The sequence below is a fragment of the Pseudochaenichthys georgianus genome, chromosome 23, assembly GCF_902827115.2.
Source record: "Pseudochaenichthys georgianus chromosome 23, fPseGeo1.2, whole genome shotgun sequence".
Lineage (NCBI taxonomy): Eukaryota > Metazoa > Chordata > Actinopteri > Perciformes > Channichthyidae > Pseudochaenichthys > Pseudochaenichthys georgianus.
In genome coordinates, this window is record NC_047525.1 from 10,738,357 (window position 1) to 10,754,360 (window position 16,004).

A 16,004-nucleotide genomic window follows, 5' to 3' on the forward strand; every position below is an offset into this window, starting at 1 on the left:
TTGAACAATATATACATTTATTATATGTAATAGATTGCTACAGGAATGAGTCCCAAAACACTTATATGAGTTAGCATTTTCTGTGGCTCCCTCTCAAATAGCATTGTTTGCAACTTCAATTATATCAGTCAACATCAATATGATGACCAGCACCAAACAGCTGACAGACACAGTTAGCAGCTAGCTAACATGGTGGATCATTTAGCAACTAAACAGCACCATATCTCCTCAGTACTTGTTTGAGACAGTGAACACTGAATATTGGCCGTAAACGTTACTCAGAATCAATGAGAGTGTTGCTGCTGGATTTGTAAAAATAGCTAACACTGCAACAGCTTTGAGTTTACATCCTGCTACCCTGCCCCAAGTGGTCAGAAAAACAAATGCTGCACCAAGATATCATGTGGTAACTGCTGTTTCACTGTGGCTTAAAACCTTGTGGGGCTTTAAAGAGCTTTGCAACAAATTGAAAGTGGGTCTCGACTTTTGTTGCATGCATCCCCAATCTGTGTCTGACGTTTTCTGGCTACAAGATATTTAAAAAAAAATATATATTGTAGTTCTTTTGTCATGGTAACCACAGGGTGAGAGATTTCAGTGCACATCTTCACAGCTCAGCACGTAACCTTACAAAGCACGAAGAGGAAAAGCATTCAAAGACTTATTTCAGAGACGTTTTTTGCTCAGTCAGTCGTTTTTGCCCACAGACGCTGAGTTGCATCTTGGCCCTGACAGGAACTCGGATGTTCTCTACATCTACAAGCCCAACGTGACCTTCTGTTCACGACTGACATTCTTTTATCTGTCACTGATGAAGGGAGACAACAATGGGTAACAGACAGGCAGACGGGCACGTGCAAACACGCTGAGCACTGCACCCTCTTGACACAACAGGAACGCATGTTTTCCCACACAAGCCCATACACCCAACATGTTCACACAACTGTTCTGTCAGATGATAACAGGTGAGGCTTATATGATCATCCATCAATGTGATCAGAAGATCAGCACACCTATGTTTTTGTGTAAAACCACCACGTCTCAGGAAACATGGTGGCAGGACTTAGCAGCCTCTATAAAAGGTAAAGACTGTGTTTTATTAGAACAGAGGTATCCAGCATCCCTGCTTGGCCCATATGCCGTGTGTGAGACTGGCCACAGGGTAAAAGCAGATCCACTGCAACCACTTAGGTTTTACTCACTACGCCACATGAAAAAGCTGCTTAAAAATCTAATGGGTTTGTATGTTATTGTCCTGCTGATTTATGTCTATATGACACACATCTGAACCTGCAGAGGTTTCATCTTTTTCCCAGATGTTTCCTCCGCTGGCCATTATCCGCATGTGCAAGGAATTTCAGAATAATGCCTTGTGGAGATTGACATCATCTATCATCAGGAATACATCCGTATTCTGAAGCATGAGAATTTCTTCAAAACTGAGAAATGACACACTGATCTCAATAACACAAACAAGGACTGGCTCCTCTGCCGCCCAGAGGTGCAGTTCAGTCTCACTTTAATGGAACTTTGTGTGGGCTGGAAGCTCATTGACTCTCACAAAACGTTCACATATAACGCTTTTGCAATGTCATATCTTGGAGAATAGGCGCAGTTATCCAGACGACTACAGCAGTGGATTGTACGGCAGATCAAACAGACTGGCCCGGGGCGCATTATATCAGATTTAATTTTGAGCTGAGGCCCTTCATTCATTTCTGACATTTACAGTTGGATCGCTGCACCCCTCTTTGTGGCCTCTTGGCTCCCAGTCTGCACTGAGGCCCCACCAGCCACTCTGGAAAAACCTGAGCATTGACTGTGCATTGCCTGGCTCCACTTGTGTGTTCTGTTTGGCCTGTGCCGCTGGAGGAGGAGAGCGGGCAATTACCAAGCTGCGCTTCTGAGGACCAACATGATGTCATCCTCCCGCTCCGCCATAACAGGCTGCAGATGAGAGGGGCTGGGCCTCTCAGCAGCCTTATTCGCTTAACTAAAAGCAGGAAAGTATCCAAAAGAAGAAAATGGTATTACATTTCCATCAAAATTAACATTTTTCTTCATCTTAACTCATGTATCCATTGAAATTGTCCATAATGCATCCCAGACTGAAGATAGCAAAGATAATAGCATTGTGGTTGTCTAATGAGCACATTGTTTGAATAACACTGATAGCAGCCGATGAGAAAACTGTCTTATTGTATTTGAAAGCATTATGCATTTCACAGTGTGAAGCAGATGTGGCTTTAAAGAGGCATAACCCTCCATGCGTTATCAGCACGCCCCACCTGTAGGAAAATCACCTGTGTGTTATAGTCGGTTGCTTTTTCTGTTTGAAGGGGCCCTTCCTTATTCTTTGGAAAGCCGCAGTTAGCCAACTGTGTTCTCACATATCAAAGGAAATAGTTGAACAAGAACGTGTAGTTACGCTTAGATACAGCCTCATTCTCGCTCAAAACACACGCTCACAAAACTCAGGAGACTACTTAAGTGCTGTCCCAGAAGGCCTTGCATTTCCTAGGAAGTCCAGAAGCCACATCAGAGAATCCGAAGGGGCCTGTGGGCTGCAACAGATCTCCTCTCATTTCCCCACATACTTCATCTCCAACGCCCCACAACCACACACTATGTATGGAGATGATATAAAGCCAGAGCAGATAGCAGCCCACAGCTCAGAATATAAACCAATGGCAGCTTGGAGTGTTTAGGTGTGCTCGCCCGTGATTTTATCTTCATGAGAACAATAATCAAACAAAACCTTTTTGAGAGGAAGGGTTTATCAACAAGTGCCCGCATGCATTCATGTGTAGAGATAGACACAGTTCAAAACAAAAGCTGCAAGTTATGTGTGAAATGTGGACATTGCAGTATTACTAATGCTATTCATACTGACAATGCTCGGGAAGTACTGCACATTGTTGTAATCTGTGGTCTCATCGTAAGTAAAATGCAAACAACTGAGGTAAGATTTTCTATGCACACATTCAGAAAGAACAGTTTTATTTCAATAGAGACTATAGCCATGCTTACGAGCATGCTGTACTAAAGCATAGGGCTGCTGACCAAACATCAGTATGCTAACTATGCTAATATGCTGATGTTGCGCAGGTATAATATACAATATTCAACATCTTATGTTAGCGTGTTAGCATTCTAAAAGTCGCAAATAGCTCTAAAAACAATGTACAGATAAGATTGATGAGAACTTCCTTAGTTTTGCAGGTATCAAGTTATAATGAAATCATATTTTTGACGAAAAGGGCTCAACAAAATTATAACAATTTATCTTGAGGGGGACATGCATGACATATCATTGCAATCCAATTAGGAGTCATCTTCTAGGGACCACAAATGTCTTATACAACATCAAGCAAATCCATCAAATAGTTGTTGAGATATATCAGTCTTATTGCTTGAGATTTATCTGTCCTAATATTAAATATATCAATAAATAATTACCTGTATTCTTTGATCTTTGGTTCCCACTAAAATATGAAGGGGTCTGTCCTTGGAAAATGTCAGCTGCTCTAAAAGGACCTAACCCTGACTGATCTCACTGCCCTCCTCTCCCCCACAGCTCAAGATGCGTTATTAAGAATATATTTTTGCTATTTGTTGTTGGAAAATTAAAGGGCTTTGACAGAAAATTCCTCTCTAAATCTTCACAAGCTGGGGATAGGATTCAGGGGAGGGAGGGTGAAGCGAGGTCAGACACTTAACCTCAGCATGAGGCGGTAAAGGAATGGACTTCATACCTTTACAAATGAAAAGGCTACTAGTGTCATAATTCATGATTAATGAAAGGTTAGAGAAGCGGTCATTTATCTGACCCTGTAATTGCTACGTGGGTTCAACACGGGAGTCAAAACGAGACATCCCAAAGGAGTGATTACATATTTTAAAAAGGTCAGTAGATGATGGCAGTGATCTGAACATTTATAACCTTTGCTTTGAGGGTCAACAAGCCCAAACAGTTGGTAATCCTTGCTTTGATGCATTCCACCTCTTTACTGTCGCTGTGAAATGTATTCAAATATTGCCAGAAAGGATACGACAAAGGAAAGAAAAGACCATGGTCCGGGTACAAATATGCAAGGTCCCCTTGGTTAAAGCCCCATGTTTGGCCCAACGACCCATCAACACATCCACCTCAACCTCTTGATTGTCATTAAAAAATCTTATTCAAAATGATTTTTACTAAAAATGGGAATTTGTTCTATAATAACGTACCGCCACAACGTAATGCGGTGTTAAGATGTCGTATCCATTTTCACGTCTTTCTTTGAGGTCAGCTTGAGAATGGATAACTTAACTGGCTGTGAAATGCATGAGGGATGTATTGCAGTTATCCTATCATCCTCATTCATGACTCCTCTCTGTAAGAAGACCTCTACCTTGTCAATGTATCTTTGGGTCTGCGCTGAAGAGACTGTGTAAGCTATGCCCCGCTTCGCATTCCTCTGCCATCCAATCTCTGTCCAGCCTGGACTTTCCCACAGAACCCTAAACCCTGTGAATGAGAGTAGGCCTTTGTTTCAGGCATTTTTCATCCTGATCCCAGCAACTTCCCCATGGTGGAATGCAACAGGAATGCCATAGCCAGCTACCTGGCATTAGAGAGTCTTTGTGCGGAAATAGGAGAGGCTGAAGGAGAGAGCAGGTCAAAGAGGTTTGACAATGGATAGCTCACTTCTCAAGGTGCCCAGCACACATTAAAGAGTGAGTGAACAGCACAACCCGGGTCAAGTCTCCTGAACATGGCAAGGTGCACCAAGGAGAAAATAATAAATGGCATTGTTTGTAACCGGGCCAGTTTCGCTATGAGATATCCTCCTGTCAGTTGTTTTCTCCTGGTGTACAAATCATTAACTGGAGCGCTGATGTAGCAACTGATTGGCATGCATGCACAAGCACAGCTGAAATGTGTGTCGGCAGCAGTTAACAGGTTATGAGCTTATCACTAGCTCAGAGCTGGAACGGTGAGGCAGCGGTTCGCCTCAAGGTGCAATTCCATTCATTCTTGGTTGGTGAGAGACCAGAGGAGGAGTATTTTTAATTTGTGGGATGCCATGCGAGATGGAGATTTATTATGATAATATCTGGTGAGGTTTCACATGTCACAACAAGAGTTATTTAAGTGACATTCAATTGATGCTTCACATGCATAAGCAAAAATGCAGCCTGGTCTTCTAAAATTAGGTTCCCATACATTGAAACTCAAGATTCAAGATTCAAAGGTTTTATTGTCATATGCACAAAGCTACAGTGTAGAAATGGCAATGCAATTCTTCTGACCTGAGCTCTTCCAACAATGCAACATATATAATAAAATACCAAAATACAAAATAAGAAGTCATGCAAAAAGTCTATATACATGTAAACAGAATATGATATGTACAAGAACCGACTATGAAATTAAATAATGTAAATGAAGACAAAATGTAATACGGAAACTGCATTGTTGATTACGATAGAAACCTTTGTGCAGGATAATGTTGGTTTTTGACATGTCACAACGTTTCCAATCAAGGTAAGCGGAGGTACCATATGGAAGAGTTTGAGGTGTGAAAAGATTACCTAAACAAACTCAGCAGCTGAATTCCCCTCCCGTGGTATCCAGTGGAGGGGCTAACACTGTGGAGGTGCACAAACATGGTGGCGTACATGTCAGAGCAGGAGCTTTGTGTGACAGACAGTTACCTGGGCCCCGTCAGCAAAGCCATTTCCCCTGAAACCTGAGCAGCCCGGCTTCTGAGACGGCGGCTGATCTTCTCTGGATCCTGAGTCTGATGATAAGGAGCTGAGATAAGGTGCTAACTGAAGGGCAACGACAGGGCTATGGAGACAAGGGTGGGGCATCAGGTCATATATCCCTACATATCATGACCACAATTATCAGGGGGCCTCCGCTCACCTCCTGTGAGAACCAACATCTGTAACATGCCGTCTTGTATGGAAGTATACTTCACGATAAACCTGGAAACATTGACTGAATATTATTAGCCACTAGTCTTTTGAGTTAACCAACATCAGAGACATTGGGTACAAACCAAACCGGACTACATTTCATCCATGCTGTTTTATTTCTGTTCCCCTATAGCAGTTTGACTGTTATCAATCCCTTCTTCCTAGAAAACTCACAGATGTTATATTTATTGCTCTCAGACTGCCAAGATCCTCTGGGAGGACAACTGAACATGTGAAGAGAGGAAAACTCTGTGTTGACCAGACTTCCCTTCTCCCGACAGAGAGGACATTTTATGAACTCACTGGGGTACGATAAGGCTTCGTTCCTCGATACGACCACTCATACTACAAATTCCAGTGAGATCAGCACAGTATAGCCACATACCAATGCCAAGGGAAGCCATTTTTAAATTAGAGGTGAGTGTCACAAATCAATGAGGACAAACATTCCAACATGGCTATAATTTGGAATTTTGTTAAAGGATTTTCTTTTGATGAAGAAATATGTGGATACATGTTCAAGGCCTATGCTCCTTTATCTGATTTACCACTTTTTTTTTAATGAAATGAAATATCTAAGTCATGCAAAAGACATTTGCCTTCAGTTCTTGTTTTCTATTTACAAAAGCAGACTTCACCATGGTCACAGGCCTGGACTTTGAACACGGAAAGAGCCAAAGAGAATCATTTCCTACATTTGAAAGCTTATTATGTAACTAAAGGATCGCTGTGTGAGCTTGCCTCCCCTGAAGCATCCAGAACGTTGCTGTTGGAAAGATCATACCGGATTAAAGCAGACAAGAGGCGTTCAGAAAGGGTCTTGGTTTGGAAATATGGAGGGAACATTTTACAATCAGCATTTCTGCAGTATGTAAATAAAACAGGCAAAAACAGCCACCATTCACAAACTCCGTCCTGAGAAGAAAAAGGGAACTGCGTGGAGACGTGCATGAATGACTTCCTTTTTGAGGCTTTAACAATAAAACCAGAAGATGACAACGGTAAACTATGAATTAAACAAACAGCCTTGACTCTTCCCTTATTGCCTAAATGCAGTAACCTGTTTAATCTGATCCTCATACTACCAGCGCAGAATCACAAATTGAACATAATTTGATAGTCGCTGTTGGTAAAAGTTTAAACAACTACAAACTCTTCACAGTTTGGAAGTTATAAATGCAGTTTGAATGATTGAAAGCCATTTTGTCACCATTAAGATATCAATGTCAAGCTGAAGGTGGGTGATTTAGACATTTGCCCTAAAGAAACTTTCATTTTTTTAGGAAAGTGAGGATATTAGGTTTTTATATGTATTCCTGATACACCTTGAAGGCAAGTTTATTTACGTTTATATTACCATATTTAAATAATATAACAGAATGTTGCTCTGTGAGGCTGTACTTAGACACTGTGGGGCTTCGAGCTCAACGCTAATGCTAACATATTCACAATCTTAGCTAACTGGCTAACATAATTAGGCCTAGATATAACAAAGTAGAACTGAAGTTTAGGTATCAAAACAGTCCAAATTCACTTTGCCTTTGTATGACTAAACAGCATGAGGGCTTTTCGAGTGACATTAAATTAGATTATTGATGATTGTTATCAAATAAACAGTAATTCTTGCTGGCTACATAAAAAGTCTGTGAAATCCTCCACCCACAAAAAAGGGAAACTTTAAGAGTGGTTCTCAAATTCCATTTTCTCCTCGATGCATCACAGTGGTGTCCTCACCTAGTAACTGGTAAACACACATCAACAATGATGAAAAAGCATTAATGAACCTCAATATGTTCTTCAAAATAAAACCGTTTAAGTGTTGCCACACTGCAATGCCTGAGGAGAATCATGATGGCCTACGTTTCTCTCTGCCTCCGTTTACTGATTTATCGAGTCAATCACTATCACTGCTGGCGAGATGTTTTGCCAAAGAAATACAACATAAGGTGTCCTTGGCTAACACCTGATCAAGATAAAGAGCGAAAGCTAAATTGCAGAGATTATGATCTGCTATAGAGTGTCTGAGTAACCGCATCCAGGGGCCAGAGCTCAACCCCAAACAATGAAGACAAAGGCCTCAGGCATGTGACACGTGCATGGAAAGAAACAAAGATGTCCAGACGTTAACTCAGACTTCATCCGTGTGGCCCTGGGCCGTGCTGCCTGTGTCATGCTGTCGTATTGTTAGCTTGATTTTGTGGTCAATGTCAAGGTGGTGTCCGACAGGTGTTCGTCTAACACCTACATGACACATGGTATATACGTTATGAATTATTCATGAAAACCCTACAAGAGAAGAATCACTTTTATTGTGTTGTTGTCGCTTTGTTTCTTCTAGAATTACTTTTCAAAATCAGTCTGGACAATAGAGGTGCATAAACCAAATGTGCCTTTAGTACTAAGACCAAATCTAAAAGGGTGGTGTTTAATAACTAATCCACATTATATAGAGACAAATATTGTACTTTTTACTCCACTAGATGTGCATATTCAGATAGTTGGCAGATTTATATAATCCAGTACATGTATTCTATAGTTGAAATCAACATTTTTTTATTACATACACTTCAACCAGTATAACATCGCTATGCTGCTAACACATTAGCAATGACAATCCCACATAGGTGAACTCAGTTGAAAGTACACAAGTATTATCAGCAAAATGCACAAAAAGCAGACTCAACATGCACAATGTACATTCCTTATATTATCATAATGTGTGATCTACCTGGCAATATGTCTGCCATATGATGCTAAGCAGGAAATCTTTCATTGGATACATTTTCTGCAATCTAAACAACAGCAGGAACACCAAAAGAAATACATTGATTATATCAGCTTTTATTAAATGATCTGAGCCTGTCGTCTAGATCATTGAAATGCTTTTTTATTGTAAATACATCCACATCCCAATACTTCTCAATATGTGTCAACAAGTATTCCATTGTCAGCTTCCCATTTAAGCATATTCAGATAAAACAATCTTAATGTGACACTGACTCAATCAAGACACATAATATAAACCTCAAGCCCTGGTCTTTTAATGTGGGAGTAAGATGCCCCCTATATAGAAAGTGGCACCACACAGCAGCGAGATGACTAAGCATGAGGCGTGCTGCCTGTGGCACTGTGCAGACATGTTCCATTCTGTCAAAGCTCCACAGCACATAGGCACCATTTCACACGGTCCCCCGACTCTTGGCGAAACGAGTGGGAGCTTTAGAGGCTCTGCTGAAAGCCTATACCGAGCATTTTAGCACTGATGTAATTGCAGTTTTAACCCATCTTTTAACTGCAAGACACATTCAGAACAGGCATTATTAAATTGCATTAAAGTGCATTCATTTTGGGCCCAGGTAGTGATAGAAGTGCTGATGTTGATGCATCAATACAATAATTTAATTGAGACATCAAATCCGCTTTTGTGTAAGAAGTTATAGACCCTACAAGTTGTGAGAAAATGAAAGTTCAAAATGAGATTCTGAAGGACATTTAATATTGTTGTTTTGGCAGTCCAAACGAGAAAAAGAAATGACTTCACTGTGCTTAATGGGTGACTCATATATATCATACAGCAGTGTCAGGAAAATGAACACTGACTCCAATAGCAGGTATTTCCCCCATAACAGTGAATATCTAAGCTAAGCATTTTTTCAAACCAACCCTCCCCATATCATAGAGTGTGTTTACAGTGTGTGTGGTCTCGGGATGGAAAACCCCATCAGTGTGTTGAGTCTTCAACTCCACCTGCTGGTGTTCAGCACAAATTACTGTCAGAATGTATTATCTCAGAATAAACCTGTTGAGATATTGATGACAAATAACATATGATTACAGGTAACCCTTATCCAATCATAAGAAAACCATAAAAGCTTTTTTACCAACTTCTTTAAATACAAAGACTCCTTTGACGAAGTACAGTCTAAATTAGCAAGAAAAATCGTTACATATTAATCAATTCACCATTTACAATAACATCTAAAAAGTCCCATAAATTAAATAAAGAAAATGAGTATATGTATTCTATATATTTCCGATAGTATCCATTTTGATCCAGTATTGCACCATGAACCCAGGTCAAATTCATCCACGTCAATCCACTCAGCCGGAGAGTTGTGGTTGTTGTACCGCTTCTTTTGAACCTCTTCTGTACATTAACATGTAGGCTGTGCCGCTGCAAAAATAACAGCATTAAACATTTGAACACAGAAATGTAGAAATCAAAGTTATGCTCCTACAAGTTAGGGAAGTAAAGGGATAAAATGACCAAATTACAGTACACTTAAAGAGAATTAGAAGTAAAAATATAACTACAGTGTTGGACAAAAAGCTTTTGAAGACAGTATGACAGACAAGACAGATTTCCTCTGTTTGTGGGTTCAAAAGTCTGAAAGCCCCCATCGCAATAAACAAGACCACCTTTAGTGTTTGATTTCCACCGAGGAACAGACAATAAGGCTTTGTCTTAAGATCAAAAGCGATTTCCGCAAGTAGGAAGATAAAAGCTGCATGATGGAAGTGGGATTCAAGCAAGGCTTTAAATGTTATTTATAAAAACCCTTAACTCTGAAAACAACTGGAGGTTGGTTTAAGCGAGCTTAAATGGGGGTCACATGTTGTTTTGTTGCCATTTTCTAGACGAGGCTGAACACAGGGGACCGGGAGTTGTTATTAAAAAATGTATTAATCGAAGTATTAATAGCTCTTTTGATCAAGCTAAGAAATTAATTTCAGAGTACGATTATCCATTGTAGCTAAAAAATAAAGACATAAAGTCAGAGCCAGGGTAGCTGTTTAATGACATGCTCTGCTTACTAGTGTCAGCCTCACGTTAAGCATATATACTGTATATAATAGTGGTATCACTCTATTGCCAAGGAAGCAATTCCCAAAATGTTAAATTATTCCGACTCCCTAACCCCTAATGCAATATCAAAGGTTATCAAAAGATCCAGACATGAAAAACGTATATTGAGGAGGTTACCTGCTGTGATTTCCCCCATAGGAACTCTGCACTTTTCCCCAGGAGGCCTATGTGTTTGAATACAAAACAAATGAATGCATACAACTGAATTATAGTAACAAAAAATGCCAAAATGTCATTTTCATTTTTTCACGTAAGGTATCATTATCATTGTGCTAAACATCTCAGGGCTTTGAAACAAGGGTATACAGGGGAGCATTTGTGTCTAATTTTTTTTTTAACAAGGGGTCCTTCAACAAGTGCAAGCTGAAATAAGTTGCATTCAAGTGAGACAGATTTTGTCAGATTGAACGTACCTGATGTACGTGGCTGTCATCTGCATAGTACCAGTGCTGGCTCCCCCTTTGGCGCACGTAGGCAGTATAGTGCCCAAACGATGCATATCCAGAGTGCACTACCACTGCATGCAGTGTGTACTTGCAGTCATTCTGGAAAAATGTGTACATTTATAAAAGACAAAAGATACAATGTACAGACTGTATTACTATTATTATTGAAATACCTGGTTAAAGTCTGAGGAGAACGCTTCCTTAACAGTCTCAGAAAAGTCAATGGTTTCTGGAAAGGTAATCCTGCAGTCAAGTTTTCGGGTGTCACCATTGCTATTCCGAAACCTTTTCAGGTGAATGCTCAAGATACGAGGCAGGGAAAGTAGTTTAACACCCTGAGGAAGAAAACAAATAATTACAAAATAATTTTTTGTAATTAAAATAAGTAATTACTGGGAAGCATTTAAACCAAGTCTCACCTTTTTAGAAGGAGTCTTCTTTTCACATTGTGCACAAAAGCAGCAATCTATGCCCCTTAGCTCCTGATGCTCAAAGAAGGAGGTCAAGCAGCCTTCCTGAAAATATTTGTTGAATAAAAACTTGTAAATCCAACTTCACAAAAGTTAACAGCAATTGATTGACAATGAAGCAGCATTAAGGAAAGTGTCAAGTGTGTCAAGTGTGCTTTCTTGATAAAAAGAAAATGCAAGGGCTTTTTTTCTAGGACACTTTATTAGCAGCTGCTCCTAAAGCCTCCCTAAAAGCTTTTACATAAAGACTGGGAACAACCAGGAAAAAAGTGTGTGATCTTTCCTGGACTAAGTAAAACCATCAAGTGTTGTTTGGATTAAACAACCAAAACATCGTTTTTTCGATTATTTCGCTTTAGAGGAAGTTTGAATTTTGTTTGCACAGAGCCAAGCTAGTTGTCTCCTTTAGGTTCCAGTCTTCATGCTAAGATAATCGATGTTCCCATCTAGCTGCAGGCAAAACAGCCTATAACTATATCTTCCAATATGTTGAAATATTCATCCAAGTCTAAAGAAAAGACAAAGTTCACCAGAGAGTCGTGATCTTCCTTGACATGCAGCGGCAGGCTGAGCAGGTAGGTGTTCAGGGTCTGGACGGAGGAACAATCTAAACACTGCACGCATGTCTCCACGGATATCTTGTACAGATTCTGGATTTCAAGAGCCTGGCAGAAAAAACAAATACAAACACAATATAATAAATGGCGCACTTACAGTTGGAAAGATAAGGAATATTCAAAATGAAAGACCAACCAGATGTTCGTCGTCCATCTGGTGGTGCAGGAGGTTCAGGATGGAGAGGAACACCTCATCAGCATCATGCTGCGTACCAACTGCAAAACATGTTAAAAGTTACTAAATAAACACCAATCAATAATCATCTGATAAAGTAGCATCCTTACGTCGAATACGGTTTGAGTCCAGAGAGTGGAGAAAGGCACGATGATGAGCAGGACGAGAGGTGTCGCTCTTCATGGCGGAGAGAACTCTCTTCAGCTGCAGGGGGACGTTACACCACTCCTCTCTCACAGCAGCTGCCTCCCACCTGGTGCAATTCATAAAAACTCATTAATCCTACTTTTGATTACCTGAGAGAAGCAGCCTTGGATCTTAATTGACACCTTGTTGATTGTTAAATCCACCGTCGGCCAATACATCTGTGTGTGTGCCTGCATGTGTCTGTGTATGTCTGTCTGCAGTTTATCGTGCATACTACTGCGCCGATCAGCCTAATATTCATTGGGCACATTCATCACTGTATGCTCAAGGACCACCCGGTGATTTACAACTTTGAGAAACATATTTTGTTTTATTCCGTTATAATGTTGACTCCTTACTCCTCTTAAGGAGCCAGTAGAGGCCGCAAGTGATCAACAACTGCTCCAGGCAATTGGTTAGATTAAAGACAAGCTTTACTTAGTCCATTAAAGGCCCTATTTGTGCCTTTGTTGTTGCTCAACAACTGACATCCTCAAATCCATCGTAAAGTTTGGTCTAATTTTTTTAAACAAAGCATCTGCGGATTAACTCCATATGTCAGGGGTGTCCAAACTACGGCCCAGGGGCCAAATACGGCCCGCGGATCATTTTGAATCGGCCCTCAACAAATTAAAAAAGTATAATGGAATACGGCCCACAAATTAAACTTCTTGAATATATCTGTACATATATTACACAGTAGTGTTCATGTGTTAAGCCCAATTTCTAATAAATTAAGTCAATTAAAGTTGAAAATATGTTTTAACAAATCTAAGTTGATAGGAAAAAAGCCCAATAGCTTATTTACATAACAAGATTGAAATATACCCTTCCTCTTTCCTCTTATGATAAGCAATCTGAGGTTTCTGTTTTAAGGAACGAGCTGCTAAAAAAATTAATGAAACCCTATGGAGAGCTGTGATGTAGGCTGTTTTTTTTCTTAAAGCATATTCAGTTATCAAGCATAATTTACCTGATTGATTTTGCTAACTTATAACTTAACTTATGAGGCAATAAACCTCACCTCGAGTGAGTGGCCCAGTCCTTCGAATGTCCTCATGTGGCCCTTGGTGAAAAGACTTTGGCCACCCCTGCCATACAGTATGTTATGATCTTCTTAATTCAGGACCATACAACATTATTTTCTTACTTGTCGAGTATTTCTCCCAGTTCCCAGGTAGCGGAGAGGGTCTGCAGGAGTGTGTTCACACAGCAGGACAGCTGGTGGTTACTGAGGCCTCTCATTCCTGTGACAGACCATCGGGAACGTCAAAAGAATCCTGTTGCTGAAAAGTTTAACCAAACACATTTTCCAGGGCCCACCTAGGGGCCCATGCCAGCGGGCATTCACAGGTGTGAAAATAATATAAAAACATAAAGGTTATGCTTGAAGCTCAAAGTAAATATATACCTCCAGCGCCCACCTCACTTACATATTGGATTCAAATAAACAAGTCAATCCTTTTATAGAAGACAGTGACATTTTTTTTTTATTGATTTAAGGCCCTATTTATAGAAGATTTTACAGGTTTATTTTTTTAAGTTGATTTTACAGATCCAAGGGCAGTTTGTTTGTTTCTGTCATTGCTGCACACATGAGGGATTTATTGGTTGTGAAGAGGAACAGAATACAGTAGACTATGATATTTATTTAAGTAATTTTGAGAAAGTTGCTCATTATTTTGCCATTGTAACTTATTATTTCGAGAAAGAATGTAAGGATGACATGTTTCATCACAATGCTTAGTTTTCCTTTTGTTGGTGGAAATGTATTGTATTACATTGAAAGGTGGTATGTTTTTTAATCTTCCACCTTAATGACATACTGTGGAGGAGCACATGAATTGCACCTATGCGAGTATATAATGCATTCAATTCAAAGGTGTTAATGTATATGCACATAAGCTCCTCCAACAATGCAATATAATAAAATATAAAATAAAAAAATGGTGCAAGAACTCTATATATACGTAAATAGAATATGATACAACATACAAGAACAGAATGTAAAATTAAATGTTGTACAGTAAGATGAAATGAAATACTGTCTATTACAGTAGACAACAGATGAGTGCTTATGGAGGCATGTAGCAGGGCTAATGTATTGTATTGTTTGGTAACATTTAACCCTCTATGGCATACTGTAAATATACACAATGTCACCTGACATGCTGGTGTCCAATAAAATGAGGGAATTATATGGGTGTGGCATTTTGTCTGGGGGTGGAGCAGTCCTTTCTGCAAGCACAGCTGACTCAGGGCCACCACTTGGTAAGATACATTTCACTTTTTAACATATTAGAAATGTACACAACTTAAAACAAAAAATACATGCATGTGCATGAATATGTAAAGAAGTATATTTGATTGTTTAAAGACTTATTATGTATTTATTAATTAGCTAAAACTATGTGTTTTTGTTCGTTGCCTCAGGGCATCACTGTACCACTTGGACCACTTTTTTCCAGGCAATATCATACAAGTGTGCTCAGCTGTAAAATGATAAACCTAGTCAATGTTTTTACTTTACCATCTACTGATATTTACAGGAAGTGGACACCAAAACATGTTATGGGCATCCGTCTGACAGTGAGCACAGTGAAGGTCAAGATAGGGTTAGGCACACAGGCACACACACACAGACAGACACACGCACACATACACAACATATACACACACACACACACACAGAGACACACACACACACACTCACACAAAGAAAATCTTTTGAATTCATATAGAGTTGTTTTTTCTATTTCTTCTGAATTATAGAAATCCTTGGTGTTTCAATACCCTCGTAGCACATTGTTGCCCTGAGGCAACAAGCCAACCCCTGGTTGAGGGGTGGTCACATTTGATATAATATCAGGGACCCCTAAGCTCCTAAAACACATGGTGAAACATTTTTTCCTCCCAAAATAAAAAGTCATGCCATAGAGGGTTAAATCATATGTACAAATATCATCAGCAGACTTACCAAAAGAGCTGTCCCAGTCCCTCATAGAGATAAATGAAAATAACCGGCAGATTCTATGAGACATCAGCACAGACTCAGTGTCGGATAACTACCGGAAGTTCTGGAGACAAACCCCACGTCTCCGGGGTGCAGAGACACGTTTACTTGAGAGAAAAGTTATAAAACCTTCCGTGTATCTTTCAGAATGATCTGTTCCTCTCCTCTCAGAGTAAACATCACCGTCTGACAGCTTAAGGTTCAATTTCGTTTTTACACTTCTGGGTTCGTCATTTTGCTGGAATCGAAACTTAGTAGTTGCC

The 16,004-nt window shown here is 39.8% G+C and overlaps 1 protein-coding gene across 1 annotated transcript; it reads right to left on the reverse strand.

Moving 5' to 3' along the window:
- Positions 1 to 8,503: 8,503 nt before the first annotated feature.
- Positions 8,504 to 15,993, reverse strand: usp18 (ubiquitin specific peptidase 18). The gene is made up of 10 exons (XM_034074893.2): positions 15,706 to 15,993; positions 13,879 to 13,975; positions 12,653 to 12,795; positions 12,504 to 12,583; positions 12,281 to 12,415; positions 11,700 to 11,795; positions 11,454 to 11,615; positions 11,248 to 11,379; positions 10,952 to 10,998; positions 8,504 to 10,141 (listed from the first exon to the last, which is right to left on the reverse strand). Exons 1-10 carry the CDS (start codon positions 15,767 to 15,769, stop codon positions 10,069 to 10,071), a joined length of 1,029 nt encoding a protein of 342 aa, XP_033930784.1. The 5' UTR covers positions 15,770 to 15,993; the 3' UTR covers positions 8,504 to 10,068.
- Positions 15,994 to 16,004: the final 11 nt, after the last annotated feature.

What these genes read in the sequence shown, in the direction of transcription:
- usp18 (XM_034074893.2), bottom strand. Translation starts at nt 15,769, where the DNA reads ATGTCTCATAGAATCTGCCGGTTATTTTCATTTATCTCTATGAGGGAC. An exon ending in CTGGGAGAAATACTCGACAA is followed by an intron (nt 12,796 to 13,878) that starts GTAAGAAAATAA and finishes GAATTGCACCAG; the next exon opens with GTGGGAGGCAGCTGCTGTGA. An exon ending in TCTCCTCAGACTTTAACCAG is followed by an intron (nt 11,380 to 11,453) that starts GTATTTCAATAA and finishes ACATTTTTCCAG; the next exon opens with AATGACTGCAAGTACACACT.